Here is a 15,972-nt window from a genome sequence, read left to right as displayed (position 1 = left end):
CCTATTAAACTGGGCCTACAATAACTGTCAGGGCAACCTGAAGCGTTCTTACATACCCTTTTTTCATAAGCTATTAAAATATTAATTGTTGGCATGATTTTATAAATCATATTTTAATGGTACATACTGTATGTGGCACAGTAAATCTAGGATTAACTGTATCTGTGGGCTGAAATCTTAGGGACTACCTTACCTACAAGCCAGTAAGCCTATCATCAGTGGGAATTTATATTTGCTAATAATATATTGGAATTATGTTAAGGCATTTTAATTTTAAAAGACTCAAAGATAATAAAAAGACTCAAACATTTACAATAATTTGGTGGCCCCTCTGCCTTACATTACTTTTACTTTTATACTTTAAGTAGTTTTGAAACCAGTACTTTTACTTAAGTAAAAAGCTTGAGTTGATACTTCAACTTCTACAAAAGTCTTTTCAAACCCTAGTATCTATACTTCTACTTGAGTAATGAATGTGAATACTTTTGACACCTCTGGTAATTAGCATAACCACTAATACAAATACTAAATTCATACAGAAAAACTTACTGACAAAATAAAAGTACTTTAATGCCGCCACGACCACAGGGAGTTACAAAAATAAAATTAAAATCATTTTAATTAGTGAAAACGCTAAACTTTGTTTCACATCAAACTCATTGTTTTCATTGATAAAATAATTGATATCAGTGTTTTCTTATTGGCAGATTGTGTCATAGTTGAGGTACAAGTTGAAACACGAAAAATGGTAACAATAACAAAAGGTGAGTTTCTCAGAAAAATACTTCTTGAACCACTCAAGGCAGTCATGAGAGGCTGTGGTGCAGCCATGACCAGCACGGAAGCCAGACTGCATAGCAGAAAGGACACAGTGGGATTCAAGATGGTTGGTAATCTGTTTATTGACCAAGCTTTTGAAGACTTTTGAAAGACAGGGTAAGACAGATAGGGGTCTATAGCAGTTTGGGTCAAGGGTGTCTCCCCCTTTTAAGAGAGGGATGACTGCGGCAGATTTCTAATCTCCAGGAATTTCTGAAGATGCGAGAGACAGATTAAACAGGTTGGTAATGGGTGAAGCAATAATACTTGCAGATAATTTGAGGAAATAGGGATCGTGCGTGTATGTGTGCGTGTGTGTATGTGTGTGTGCTTGTATATGTGTGTGTGTGTGTGGATGAGGTTTCTCCCTAAAAGGAAGTTTTTCATCACCATTGTCACACTAACTGCTCTTGGGGGGGATTATTGGAATTATTGGGTCCTGTGTTCAGGGTGTTTCTTGTTTACAGTTTACTTTGACTTTCACATTGAGTCACAGTTAGTTTATATATGCTGCTGCTGTGTGATTGGTTTCTCTCATCATGTGAGTTCAGAGAAATGACTCAGTGTTGTTACATAAAGCTGATAGGACAAACAGAGAGAGGACGAAGGAGACTGAGCGCGCTCAGAGCTGCTTCACCTGCATCACCTCAAACAGGTAAGAACCACCAAACCTCTTCATCACACAGGAACATATACTGCTAGTACAAGGTAGTTAAGTTTTAAGTTAAGTTTTTTATTCATATTTTAAAGTCATATGAATCAGAATCAGATTACTTTATTGATCCCTCAGGGAAAGTATTTAGTTACAGTTACTCAAAGTCAGACTCAGAGTAAACCTATAAGATCTTTATTGTGACTATTATTGAATATCAGATCAGTATTATTGTTCATGTTGGCTGAGTTTAGTGTTTTCTTTTAATTTGAAAAGAAAAGGGATGGTGTGTGTCTCTTCCTGTCTCCACAGTTTGATTTAAAGTCAGCTTCTTCATCACTCTGAAGAGGAGCTCTCAACACTTCAGGAGGACCAGGAGACCTCAAGATGGCTTCAACACCAAGAAGAAGAAGAAGAAGGAGCATAGACATCCCATCTGAATTAATGGACAAACTCAAAAATCATTCAGCTTCATTCATCAGAGAGGTTGACAGCAGTGAACCGAAGATGAGACCGATTGTTAGAGAGTTTAGGGAGATCGCTGATGAAGTCAGAAAGATGCAGGAGACAACAGATGAAGTCAGAAGAGCAGCAGCAGATGTACTAGAAGTCACAACCTTTGGCATTCTGTTGGGCTTACTTACAGGCAGAGCAGCAGGAGCAGTAGCATTAGCAGTAACAGCAGGAGGGGCAAGAGTATTACCAGCAAGAGCATTAGCATTAAGGGCAGCAACAATACTATCAGCAGTAGCAGCAGGATTAGGAGCAGCAGCTGCAGCAGGAGCAGGAGCAACAGGAGCAGCAGTAGTAGCAGCAGTAGGAAGAATAGCAGCAGTAATAGCTGCAGGATCAGCCATTGTTGTTGCTGGTGCAAATGTTACAAAAGAGAGATCAGAGAGTGGAAGTGTAAATAAAGTAAAACAGCTGAGGACAGACTTAATGGAGATCGTTGAACCACTGAAGAAGGCCCTGGAAGAAATAAAGAGGACGTGTGAGGAAATGAAGCAAAGATCAGCTGAAGATCAGGCTGAAATCACTTTGACAGACATGGAGGCGTTACAGAGGATTATTAGAGTAGTGTTTGAACTGGGGAGTGGTGATGGAGTATTGTCTGCTATGTGGAAAGTCTTCAGACTCACTTCGACCCCTGAAGAGGACAGAAAGTTAACAGACTCCATCATCCAGTCAGCTGATCTCTGTCAGAAAGTCATCGATGACTTGAAGAAGATGAAGGAAGATCTCAAAGACTTCACAGAACAGTGAACATAGACACTGCAGTCTGAAGAAAGGGATTGTTTAATTATATTATTATAATTATTTCTCACTAAATCTGCAGTTTGTTGACACATTTCAAATTTTGGACCCAGATGATCCTCTGATCCTGTTAATCTGAAGATACTCCTCCGTGTTATTAATATGATATTTACTTTCTCTGAACATGCTGCTGCTTATAATTCTGTCTGAAACATGATTATGTTTCTGTCAGATCCAGAGCAGAGGAAACCAGTCTGATGATCTCTGAAACATAAAGTGATGCCAGCTGAGAATAGATGAGCCGTGTAGTAACGTAGCAGCACCACAAGATGGCAGCAGAGATATTCAGCTCTTATTACACTCAGATCTCTTTTTTTATTCTCAGTGTATATTGTTTTGGTCTTTTAATGTAATCAGTAGTTTGATGTTTGGGCTCTGCTGCTGCAACACTATATTATATATTATATAAATATTTCCTGTTGGGATTAAAATGTTCTTTATCCATCTGATGCTGTGTTTTATTTAGTTTCTGCCCGCTTTGAATGTTTGTATTTTACGATGATAAAAGTACTGATTATTTACATGGAGTCTGGTGTTTTTCCTCCATTTGTTGTTGATATATATCTTGTTTTATAAAGGGGACAGAAACTACATAAAACTCAATATCAGATGGATAAAGAACTTGATTTTAATCCCAACAGGAAATATTACAGAGTTGCAGCAGCCCAATTGCACAATTGATCACAATTTTATCCAAATTGCAATATGGAGTATAGTGCAATATCCAAATCACAGAAGGGGAGGGGGGTGGCGGGGGGGGGCAATATTTGTTAACCCTCCTGTTATCCTCGGGTCAAACTTGACCCATTTTTAACCCATTGGCTGTTTTTCCTTCATTAGTTGTTGATATATTTCTTGTTTTATTGATTTTATTTCATGTTGATTTGGTTTCTGTTTTCTGATTGGTCACCAACACCAGACATCATCCAATCAATTTCTTAATGTCAATCCTAAAATACATATCCTACTATATACTTTGCTGCCTATTGTATTCATATGTTAACAGCTGTTTAGTTTCTGGTTTTATTGTTTAATTCATCTTAATGTTCAGTATGTATGGTTGTTTGTTTATGTAAACACAGACCACCGAGGCCAATCCTTCAGGTGGCTCGTGGCTCGGAGGTATAGCAGTTGCCCCTTACCCACAAGGTTGGTGGTTAAATTCCAGACTCTTCTGACCTCATGTCAATGTGTCCCTGAGCAAGGTGCCAGGGGCAAGACTAGAGGAGGGGGGGATATAATTGCCCCCCACCATCCATTGGGCTAGAGTGCTGTCAATCTGACAGATTTGATTGGATCAGAGTCTGTCACTCTGCTGCCTGTTCGACCAATCACTGCCTTTGGTAAATGGATTTATACTTTAAACACATTGTATGGTAACTGTGTTTAGAATCAGAAACTTATTGAACTTGCTGTAGAGCACTTGTTGATTTAAGAAATAAAATGTTCATCACTTTATTTCTGTTCTGTTTCCTAATATCTGAAAACTGTGTACAGCAAGGTTTTCTTTTTATTTAGTTTATTGTTATTATTGAGTCTATTGTTCTTTATTTTTAAACGGTTCTGTAAAAACAATCTTCCCAGCTCTCGTCACATGACCAATCAATGTTTCCATGATGACTGGCCAAATTGCTGCCTTAAGAGCCCAAAATGTGTATTTGGATATACAATTTGTTGCAAATAAAAAGAAGTAAAATGAATAATAAATGTGATGTATTTCATTAAGCAGAATAACATTGTGTTGTTTTATCCTATCCAATATTTCCTATATCACTAAGCAGATTTTCAAGGGTTTATTTTGGTAAAATCTGTCTGTTTCCAGACCTGGGGCCTGTTTCACAAAAGCAGAATATATAAATCCAGGATAACTGATAAATCAAGGCTTGACCTAGTCTAATCTGTGCATCCTGGCTTGGTGCGTTTCACAAAGGCCGAGCCAGGCTGAGGAGGAGGGACTAGGAGCTGAGGAGGAGCGACTAGGTCGAGCCAGGCTGAACTAATTCAGATAGATGCGCATCCATGGCTTTCATCAAAAGACCGCGAGGTCGATCACAGATTTACTGATGCCAAAATGGAGAATACACATTGTACATACTTTATACAGAGTGAGCAGCAGCTTCTTATGGAAGTATGATATCATGAAATACATTTGTATAAAAAGAAAAGAAACACGGCCGCTGTAATGAAGAACAGCGTGGCAGACGATTGCGGACCGACTGAATGCGTAATTGTAGCCATGTAATATATACATTAACTGACCACTGCTCTGAATTGAAACCGTCATAATCATACCATTCAAGGATTAGGCTACTAATCATTTGCGCAAATTAACAGTTGTACTCTAGCAGAAGATAATGTTACTCAGGAAATTTACCATAAAGATCAATTTTCTACAACGCCAGAATATGATGCGTAAATATCTCTTTCTCTCTGTTTCTCTCCCTCTCTCTCATGGGCTAAAATATAAATGTCCTAAGTCATATTAACTTCCACTGCTCGCGTTTAATGCAAAGTGTACAACTGTTCGTTTTTGCCAATGACAGTGACTCATTGAATGGTTTCAGTTAAGAGCAGTAGTTCATAAATGTATATTTTTAGACTATCATTCAGTCTGTCCGCTATTATCTGTCACGCTTTTTTCGCGTTTTTTTATTTTTTAATAGAGGACGAGTTTCCTTCTCTACATATTATATGCCTTGCTCCCTGTATATATGGACATAGAAAATAAAGACACTAAAGAACTTGGACTCTAAAATCTAGAAACTATGAAGATAATTAAGTGATAAATTCCATGCACACTGTAAACATGAATGGAACAGAGTATATTCATCAGTTATTTCCCCCCAGGCAAAATATAAGGTCAAAAACCATTGAGGTGTCCTCTCCCTGTTGTCGTGAATGCACAGTAGCCTACATCACTAGATAGTTACTGGTCCAGTGAACTAAGACTATAATTTGGGAGGGCTGTACAATTAGGATATGTTCTTAAAATTGTACAATCCTCCCAAATTGGTTACAGTTTACTGGACAACACAAGTATTGGGTACTAAGAATGCCAAATATATTTGGCATTCTTAGCACAATATGTTGTCCAATAAACTGGGAATATAATTTGGGAGGATTGTACAATTTTAAGAACATATCCTAACTGTACAATCCTCCCAAATAATAGTCTTAGTTCACTGGACCCAATAGTAACTATCAAGTATGTAGGCTACAGATTTTTTTTTCTTTGCAAAACAACAGGGAGGGAGAAAAATTGGTTTTATAATCTGGAAATGAGATATCTCTGTTATATTCATGTTTATAGTTGCATGGGATTATCATTTTATTATCTTTATAGTTTCTAGATTTTACAGTCCAATTACTTCAGTGTCTTTATTTTCTATGTCCATATATACAGGGAGTAAGGCATATAATGTGTAGAGAAGGAAACTTGTCCTCTATAAAAAAATTTAAAAAACGCAAAAAAAAAGCGTGACAGATAATAGCGGACAGACTAAATAATAGTCTAAAAATATACATTTCTGAACTACTGCTCTTAACTGAAACCATTCAATGTGTCACTTGTCATTTGCAAAAACGAACACCTGTACACTTTGCATTAAAAGCGAGCAGTGGAAGTTAATATGACTTAGGACATTTATATTTTAGCCAATGAGAGAGAGGGAGGAACAGAGTAAAAGAGATATTTATGCATCATATTCTTGGCTTGTAGAAAATTGATCTTCATGGTAAATTTCCTGAGTAACATTATCTTCTGCTTACTTTTAAGGCAAAGAGTACAATTGTTAATTTGTGCAAATGATTAGTAGCCTAATCATTGAATGGTAGGATTATGACGGTTTCAATTCAGGTCAGTTATGTTTAGGCTGCTTACTCATTCAGTCGGTCCGTGATCGTCTGCCTCACTTTCTCTCGCTGTTTCAGTACAGCGGCCATGTTTCTTTTCTTTTCATTCAAATAATGTGTTTCACGTCATCATACTTCCACAAGAAGCTGCTGCTCACTCTGTATAAAGTATGTACAATGCGTATTCTCTATTTTGGCATCAAGAAATCTGTGATCGACCTCGCGGTCTTTTGAGGAAATCCGTGGACGCGCATCTATCTGAATGACTTCAGCCTGGCTCGACCTAGTCCCTCCTCCTCAGCTCCTAGTCCCTCCTCCTCAGCCTGGCTCGACCTAGTCGCTCCTCCTCAGCTCCTAGTCGCTCCTCCTCAGCCTGGCTCGACCTAGTCCCTCCTCCTCAGCTCCTAGTCCCTCCTCCTCAGCCTGGCTCGACCTAGTCCCTCCTCCTCAGCTCCTAGTCCCTCCTCCTCAGCCTGGCTTGGCCTTCGTGAAACGCACCAAGCCAGAATGCACAGATTAGACTAGGTCAAGCCTCGCTTTATCAGTTATCCTGGATTTAGATATTCTGCTTTTGTAAAACAGGCCCCAGGAGAAGACGATGGGGGGTTCAGGGTCAACACCCATCTCTGCTCAAATTTCTGAATCAATAAACACACTTAAAAAACATTCAGCTTCATTCAGCAAAGAGTTTCACAGCAGTAAAGACAGGATGAGAAAGATCGCAGGATAGTTAAGGGACATCACTGATGAAGACAGAAAGATGAATAGAGTAGATGATGAAGAAGAAGAGCAGAAAAAGGGGAGAGAGTTCATGACGGTCATTGAACCTCTGAAGAAGGACCTGGAAGAAATCAGGAGGACGTGTGAGATGTTGAAGAACAGATCAGCTGAAGGTCAGGCTAGAATCACTCTGAGAGACCTGGAGGGCTTTGGGATGAGTCTGACACAAGCTGCCATAGATAGAAGAGAAATCATCATTCTGCCTCTTCTGTGTAGCAGGGTGGTGGATGACTGTGAAAAAATGATAAAAGAACTGAAAGACTTAAAATAGAAAAATAAAATAAAAAAGAAAAGATAGAAGCAGCAGTTTGTAGAAAAGGTCTTGTTTGTTCATAATGTCTCACTAAATCTGCAGTTGGAGACACAGAACTTAAAATTTGTGTGTGTATGTGTGTGTGTGCGTGTGTAGACTGTATATCTTATTTAGCCAACATGAAGTAATGTGTGTGTAAACGTTCTGCCTGTGACAACTAGCATTTAAAAGCCTAAAAATATATATTTTATATATTCATGTTATCATCATGTGAATATCATATTCATCATGTTACACATTGTTGAACTTGTTGTGTTGATTAAATAAAGTTTTTAAAGAATGATTAGTGTTGGTTGTTTCCAGTCTTGATGTTACACACTCCCGTCACAAGATGGCGGCGGGCTCCTTTAAGCTCTGGTTTGGAGCCCGCCCAAAAACAAGGTGAAGAAGAGGAAGAGGAAGGGCCAGTCAGCTGGTAAACTTTGCCAGTATGTACATTTACAAATAGTCAATACCAAAGGTGCATATACAGAGAAACATATATGTAGAAAATAAATTAAAAAGTAGAAAAGAAAAGTGTAGTACATATTACGTCAAATGTATCACCGGCACATGAGCAATTTTTCAAACACATTTCCTGTCTTAATTTCCTTAATATTAAGTCTTAATAATTCTTATTTTTAATATCTCTTATAGTGTTGTTGTATTGGTGCAGTTCTTGAAAGAAGTGTCCAAAGCTTGGTTTGGAGTCATTTCTTCTTGTGAATGTGGAATTTTCCCAATAACAAGATTAATTGAACAAAATAAACAACATCATTGTCCATCTCATTGCCTCCAAAACAAATAAAAATATCTTTATCCTTAAATTGAATTGATTGCCCAGTGTACCGTCTTATAAGATGTTGAAAATCTACCCCAAATATATTAGTATAGATACAGTGAGAGAATACATGACAGATTGTTTCTTCTTCTAGTTCACAGAAAGTACAAGAATATTCAATATCAAGTTTAAATCTCATTAATGTCCTTTTTACTGGATATATTTTATGTAAGATCTTAAAAGAAACCTCTTTTACTTTGTTATTAAGACAGAATTTGTCACCAATTAACCAGATTTTTTTGCCAGTTCATTTCTCCAAAGACTTAAGCCTAAAAGAATCTTCCTGAGGACAGAGTTACCTCTTGTATACAATTCCTGATGTGTTTATTAGAACATTTATTCTTGGTAATGTCAACCCCCCTGAGGAATATACCCCTACTAAACAGATTGATCTCTGACAGTACTGAACCTCTGAGAAGTTGCAGCACTCTCCTCGGACAGCATCAACAACTGGTGCATATTCTCTTGGTCTGACTGCTAACCGGAATTTGGAGAGGAATTCATTCGACTTTAGTAACTGTACGTCAGCATTAAGGAGTTGTTTTACCATTAGAACCCAATTTCCATAATACAGAGATTTATATTTATATTGAATATTCCAAATGTATTAATTGGTTGGCGTAAAATTATGCTTTCCAGACCAACAGAGCTTGTTTATGAAAATTTGATAACTTTACAGGTAATCTATCAATTTTGTAATCACATGTTAACAGAAATGTAACTCCACCAACTAATCCAAATTCATATTTAGGGAAAGTATTCCAAATACAGTCCTTTTCTTCAATCACATTAGTTAAACATTTTACTTTGAAAGTATTATTTAATGTTTCAAAACTTAATATTTCTAGACCACCATTTCTTCTAATGTTGCATGTCCATAATTTGTGTAACAAGGAGGAATAAGAAGGGGCTAAGTGGACACCCTTGTCTTATGCCACGACCAATATCAAATCTAGGAGTCGTACTGTGACCTAACTTAATTGAACTGTTGCAACCCTTATATTTACCCTTATAAATATATAAAATAATAATAATATAAATAACACTTATATAGCGTTTCGACAGCTTTCAAAAATTGGTTCCCAAATCCAAGACACTTAATAACTTTAAACTTATGGTATCAAATTCCTTGTAAAAATCCACAAATAAAATAAAGCTATTGTCCAATACATATCCATCATAGTCAATAATATCCAATACTAATCGTATGTTATTACAAATATTTCTTCCTGGCATGCATTCTGATTGTTCTTCATCAATAATATCATCCAATCCTGATTTCAACCTTTTAGCAAAGACCAAGTCGAATATCTTAGCAGAATTATTTAACAGACTAATTGGTCTCCAATTTTCAATACTCAGTTTATCTTTTTTTGGTTTAGAAATCAATTTAATAAGACCTTGTCGAAGAGTTGGAGGTAGTTCTCCTTTTCCTATGGCTTCTACAAACATAGCTGCTAAAAACGGTGCTATTGACTCATTAAATACTTTATAAAATTCACTTATCATCATTCACCCATCATTCCCAGGAGATTTATTTTCTTTGAGACAGTCAATGCATTTTTGTACTTCTGTTAAACTAATCTTCTGGTCGCAAACTGATTTAAAACTGAAATCAACACATTTAATGTTCTTTTCCATATCTTCCAGAAACATATCCATATCTCCTTCATTTTCACAGTGAGCAGCATATAACTTTTGATAGAAATCAGCTGCATACTGTGAAACACCTTATACATCTTTGCATATTAGATTATAATGTTAAGTTTACAAAGGGAAGACAACTCTAAGTTTCTCTTTTCCAAATTGAAAAAGTATTTAGTGCATTTTTCATCTTGTTCAAGTCACTTCCTCCTAGATCTGATAAAGCCACCCCTGGCCTTCTCCTCGTATATTTGGTCCAATTCAAGTTGTAGAGATAATAGCTCAATCATATCTTCTCTGGATAAACTTATTTTCTCTGATAATGTTATTGCTTTTGTAATTATTTAGGACTCTATTTCTTTCTTTGCTTTAGCAATCCGTTTCCCAAAAGATAAGGCCAAATTCCTAATTTCATATTTCATTAATTCCCAACAGTTTCCAAAATGATTGAGTAAGTTTGCTTGACTCCAGTATCCAGTTTGGGTTTCTTTTTTAAATTCTTCATTTTGTAAAAGTAATCTTTGTTAGGGTTGTGCCTAACCATCCCAATATTGACATTAATTGTTACAGCCTTATGATCTGTAAAGACTGTGGGTTCTATCATCACTGAGTCAACCTTATTTTCTATGTCTGATGAGACCAGCCAGAAATCTATGCGGGATTGTTGAGATCTATCTTTATTATTCCAAGTGTATATGTTTTGATTTGGGTGTTTATGTTTCCAGATGTCAATTAAGTCCAATCAATTACATACATTTCCTAATTCATTTGTTGCTCTGCCTTTGGGAGGCCATCTATCCATACTTTCATCCATTACTGTATTAAAATCTGCATGTGCCATCCGGCCCCTGCAGCTCATTCAGAACGCAGCAGCTCGACTTGTCTTCAACCTCCCCAAGTTCTCTCACACTACACCTCCTCCTCCCTCCTCCTCCTCCTCCTCCTCCTCCTCCTCCTCCTCTTTTCACTGGTTACCAGTTACTGCCCGCATCTGCTTCAAGACACTAGTACTCTCATACAGTACACTAGTCCTCTCATACAGTACACTAGTACTCTCATACAGTACACTAGTCCTCTCATACAGTACACTAGTACTCTCATACAGGGCTATGAACGGATCAGCCCCAGCTTACATCCAGGACATGGTCCAACCCTATACCCCAACCCCCCCACTCCTCTCTACATCAGCCAAACGGCTTGCTGCCCCCCCACAGAGAGGGAGAACTAACCACTCAACCAGATCAGACTGTTCTCTGTCCTGGCTCCTAAATGGTGGAACGAGCTCCCCATCGACATCAGGATGGCTGACAGCCTACACATCTTCCGCCGAAGGCTAAAAACACATCTCTTCAGACTACACCTCGGATAAACAAAAGAAAAACAAATATTCTTGAAGCTGCCCTTTCATATGTCTCTTTGTATCGTTGCTTATTTAAAGCTAATGTACTATCACTTACTAATTGTTGTCTGGAGTTTGAACCTTCACAGTTGGAAGCAGTAATTGTAAGTCGCTTTGGATAAAAGCATCAGCTAAATGACATGGAATGTAATGTAACAAACTGAGATTGGTCAATGTCTACAAGAAGAATTATCCATCTACCTTAGGTTGAAGAAACCAGCGTTGATAGCGTTCCCTTTTTGTAGTGACGTCCTGAGGGAGGAAAGGGTTTCTGTGTCCCATCCCACCCCCCCCCCGCCCCCCAGAGGAGAGCAGCTGAAACAGGCTGGGTCCAGAATCTGCTGTGATTGGCTCCTCTGATCATGTGATATCTGAGAAAGTGAAGCTGAGAGACAGACTGAGTGAGCGCGCTGCCTGCAGACCAAAAGGTAAGAAAGTTGAGACAAAGAGAGAAAAGTTCAAGTTAATGGTAGACTGAAGTTGGAACAGAGACTGAAACCCAGAGAGGCCTGCTGACATGCCCTGCTGATTTGTCATTCAAATTAACTTGATAAGCGTTTACAGCGGACCTATTGTGTTTTCTGTCTGTCTGTTAATCAGCTGACACTTCTGTTTTACAGCAGACTGAACACTTTATGTTTGTCACATTATGTTTTGATGTGCAGCTCTGCAGCTTGAAAATCACTGCTGGTTAATAGGAAGTATTTTGTAGTTGCTGTCACTATTTTCATACTCTTCCCTTTGGGTGTTTCTCAATCCCAATAAGGACAAGACCAGACTTGTGTTCTTGGGGAGAATGTTGTTCCTAGTTGTTCTTGGAAGAATTAACCCGTTTGTGAAAGCAGGAATGAAAACCGCACCAATACAACCGCTTATTAAACTATCTAAACGAGCTCTGGACAAATAAACCACCTGATAACAGCGAGAGTCATTTGACTTTCAGTTTCTTTGGTTCATCACCATCATCACTGTTGGTTAGTTTTCAAATGTTGAAAATAGAGTTAAATTAAAAAGTTAAAATAAAGCTGCAAGCAGTAATAAACGGGCCCTTGCCCCTCCCAGCACGTCTGGTACTGGCAGGATGCCAGTTACCTGTAACACTTCCTCTGTCCCCTATGTGGGATGGTTACATTTATGTTTTAATTGCACACTGTCCCTTACAAATAAAATTGAAATAAACGGGCCCTTGTCCCTCCCAGCACGTCTGGTACTGGCAGGATGTCGCAGGTTTGACTCCGACCTGCATGTCATTCCCCCTTTCTCTCCCCTGTCATGTCTCCAGCTGTCCTGTGGAATTAAAGGCCAAAAAAATGCTCACAAAAAATTTAAAGTGGTACCTAAGTGGAGCTGGGTGTGTGTGTGTGTGCGTGTGTGTTTATTCTGATGATGTGTGTCTCTTCCTTTCTCCACAGTTTGATTTAAAGTCAGCTTCTTCATCACTCTGAAGAGGAGATCTCAACACTTCAGGAGGACCAGGAGACCTGGAGATGGCTTCAAAACCAAGAAGAAGATGGAGCAAAGAACTGCCTCCAGATCTGTCTGAATTAATGGGCCAACTTAAAAATCATTCAGCGTCATTCATCAGAGAGTTTGACAACAATGAAGACAGGATGAGACAGATTAAAGGAGAGTTAGAAGAGACCACTGCTGAAGTCAGAAAGATGCAGAAGAGATTAGCAGCAAGAATAAGAGCCATTATTCTGGCAGGGTTAGTAGTAGCAGCAGCACTAGCAGTAACAGTAGCAGTAACAGTAGCTGATGGAGGAGCAAGGAAAGCATCCACATCTCTTACAGCAACACCAATAGCTACATGGGCAGAAAAACCAGAAGCAGCCCTGATTCCTGCAGCAGCAGAAAGACAAGTAGGAGTTCTAGCAGAAGGAGCAGTAGGAATAGTACCAGTGATTCTTGTAGTAGCAGCAGCAGTAGCATTAGTAGCTGTTATTGGAGGTGTTGTTGATGCAAATGCAAGACAATCAATACATGAGAACAGAAGTATAAAGAAAGTAGAGGAGCTGGGGAAAGAGTTCATGGAGATGGTTGATCCGCTGAAGAAGGACCTGGAAGAAATAAAGAGGATGTGTGAGAAGTTGGAGCAAAGATCAGCTGAACTTCAGGCTGGAATCACTCTGAGAGACATGGAGGAGTTACAGAGGAGTCTGAGACGAGTTTCTGAAGATAGAAGAGAAATCATCCATTTGGCTGATCTGTGTAGCAGGGTGGTTGATGACTGTGAAAAGATGAAGGAAGAACTGAAAGACTTCAAGTGATATTAATAAGCGTTGTGATTTACACATTTACAGCGTCGGCTATGTTTTTGCCATCTTTCCTTCCTGTTTTAGGAAACAGCGACTGGATTGCTTTTTGCCTGTAAAACTGTGTCTGTGTTCTTCATATTTATGTAGAATTATAGTTTGCTCTTCTTGTTTAAAACATGCAGCTCTGGTAGATGTTTGTGATTGGTCGTGCTGTGCAAACACCACCTCTTTTATGTGAACGTGCATGTTGCTGGATTGGGAAACCCTGAGTTGTCTGTCTCTCTGTCTGTCTGTCTGTAAACTAACCCTGGGTTGATTGAACTAGTTGTTAACCACCGTCGTGACTCAACTTATGCAGGACCTCTGTTGTTAGGTTAGGTGAAGCAGGATAACTGAAATAAATCCAGGGCTGTTGATCTGGATTCCTAGTACAGGCCTCTGCTGTGTCAACAACTAGTTCTGTCAAACCAAAGAACACAGACATCGGTTGATCTCTCTTCTCCAACATAACCATAATGCACCACAGTAAGGCCTTTAACAAGTGATCCACCTTCATGATTCTGACACAGCGCTCTTTCATTTTCCTCATTCATTCAGAAGATCAGCTGGAGAGAGAGAGAGAGAGGGAGAGGGAGAGAGGGAGATGGAGAGAGAAGGAGAGGGAGAGAGAGAGAAGGAGAGAGAGAGAGAGAATGAGAGGGAGAGAGAGAGAGAGAGAAGGAGAGGGAGACAGAGAGAGAAGAGAGGGGAGAGAGAGAGAGAGAAGGAGAGGGAGAGAGAGAGAAGGAGAGAGAGAGAAGAAGAGGGAGAGAGAGAGAGAGAGGGAGAGAGAGAGAGGGAGAGAGAGAGAAGGAGAGATTGATTTTTACAAAACCTTTATTTTTCAGAAAGACATTTCTTTCTCTACCAGAACATCATATTGTTCTTAGATGCACAAAACAAATTAAAACCACATGTAATGAATAAATAAATAAATAATCTCATAAAAACACAGAATGAAAGACGAGCTCATCGTCTTTCACAGAGCACAGAGCTGTGGTGAAACACCGGACAGATTAAAACTTGGTGTAAAACCTTTATTTTATCAGAAAGACACCTTTCTCTTACCAGACACAACATATTCTTAGATCCACAAAACCAATTAAAACCACATAATAAATAAATATGGCATAAAACACACAATAAAATACAATATTGGCCTGACAAAATATCAACATTTGCACTTGTCGCATTTTTCTTACTGTAGCCAGCACCAAAAATAAAAGCAGTCTCACTAAAAACCTCTCCACAATCTAAAAACACAGTTTTTAAAATGTTAAAAAGAGGTTTCAGCCTGTAACAGTCCAGATAGCAGTGGGTGATGGTCTCAGGGTGGACACAGAATGGACACGTGGAGGACATGGTGGGATTAATCTTGGACAGGAAGACATTCACGGCCAGAGCCCCGTGGAGGATCCTCCACTGCAGGTCTCCAGACCTCTTGTTCAGGGGAGGCTTATACAAAACTCTCCACACTGGTGTCCTGTCTTTGAGCAGTCTGTCCTTCCACACCATGTCCTTCCTCTCACTCAGCGTCTTATGGTGGGTGGCCAGAACACAGTTCCTATACAGACCTTTCCCAGTCTGCATATGGAAGTCAGCACCACGTGGTGTATGTTGTGCTGGTGAGTCAGTGTTATTAATTAAAAAACCAAGGTCTGGAAAGGGGTCTCCAGGAACGGGGATTTCTGTCCCATTAAAATAGTCCCGCAGCATCTCTGTTTCTCCACTGTCCAGTCTGTTAATCCACTCGTTCAGGATGGTTCTGGTGTGGCGGGCCGACCTCAGGCCCAGCAGAGAGGCCACCGCCTCGGTGTTCAGGAAACCAGGACCCGCAGCCTCCACGATTCCCTTCAACCTGGTCACTCCAGCCCTCATCAGCCTCTCCGTGAGTCCAGGTCTGCTTCCATCCTTGAGATCCAGCCGGGCCCCCCACACCAGAGGCTCTTCCAGGAGCCAGAACAGAGATGCTGCAGGTTCCAGTCTGGTCCATTTAAAACGTGTCCATGCTTTAAAAACTCCTTGGTAAAAGGAAGGCAATTTACACAAAGAGATAAAACCACAGTCTACTAAAAACAAAGA

The 15,972-nt window shown here is 39.3% G+C and overlaps 2 protein-coding genes across 2 annotated transcripts; both read left to right on the top strand.

Moving 5' to 3' along the window:
- Positions 1 to 456: 456 nt before the first annotated feature.
- On the top strand, positions 457 to 2,734 carry LOC120545302. Its single transcript, XM_039779542.1, has 2 exons — positions 457 to 1,474; positions 1,784 to 2,734. Exon 2 carries the CDS (start codon positions 1,859 to 1,861, stop codon positions 2,732 to 2,734), a length of 876 nt encoding a protein of 291 aa, XP_039635476.1. The 5' UTR covers positions 457 to 1,474; positions 1,784 to 1,858.
- Positions 2,735 to 11,972: 9,238 nt separating this feature from the next.
- LOC120545310 lies at positions 11,973 to 13,908 on the top strand. Its single transcript, XM_039779557.1, has 2 exons — positions 11,973 to 12,021; positions 13,006 to 13,908. The coding sequence occupies exon 2, from the start codon at positions 13,081 to 13,083 to the stop codon at positions 13,861 to 13,863; it is 783 nt and encodes a 260-aa protein (XP_039635491.1). The 5' UTR covers positions 11,973 to 12,021; positions 13,006 to 13,080; the 3' UTR covers positions 13,864 to 13,908.
- Positions 13,909 to 15,972: the final 2,064 nt, after the last annotated feature.

Source organism: Perca fluviatilis, chromosome 17, assembly GCF_010015445.1.
Source record: "Perca fluviatilis chromosome 17, GENO_Pfluv_1.0, whole genome shotgun sequence".
Taxonomy (NCBI): Eukaryota; Metazoa; Chordata; class Actinopteri; order Perciformes; family Percidae; genus Perca; species Perca fluviatilis.
The sequence above is the reverse complement of the archived record's forward strand: the minus strand, read 5'-3'. Positions and strand labels throughout refer to the sequence as shown.

Bases quoted from the DNA above. Each gene is read 5' to 3' on its own strand.
- LOC120545310 (XM_039779557.1), top strand. From the start codon at position 13,081: ATGGCTTCAAAACCAAGAAGAAGATGGAGCAAAGAACTGCCTCCAGAT.
- LOC120545302 (XM_039779542.1), top strand. From the start codon at position 1,859: ATGGCTTCAACACCAAGAAGAAGAAGAAGAAGGAGCATAGACATCCCA.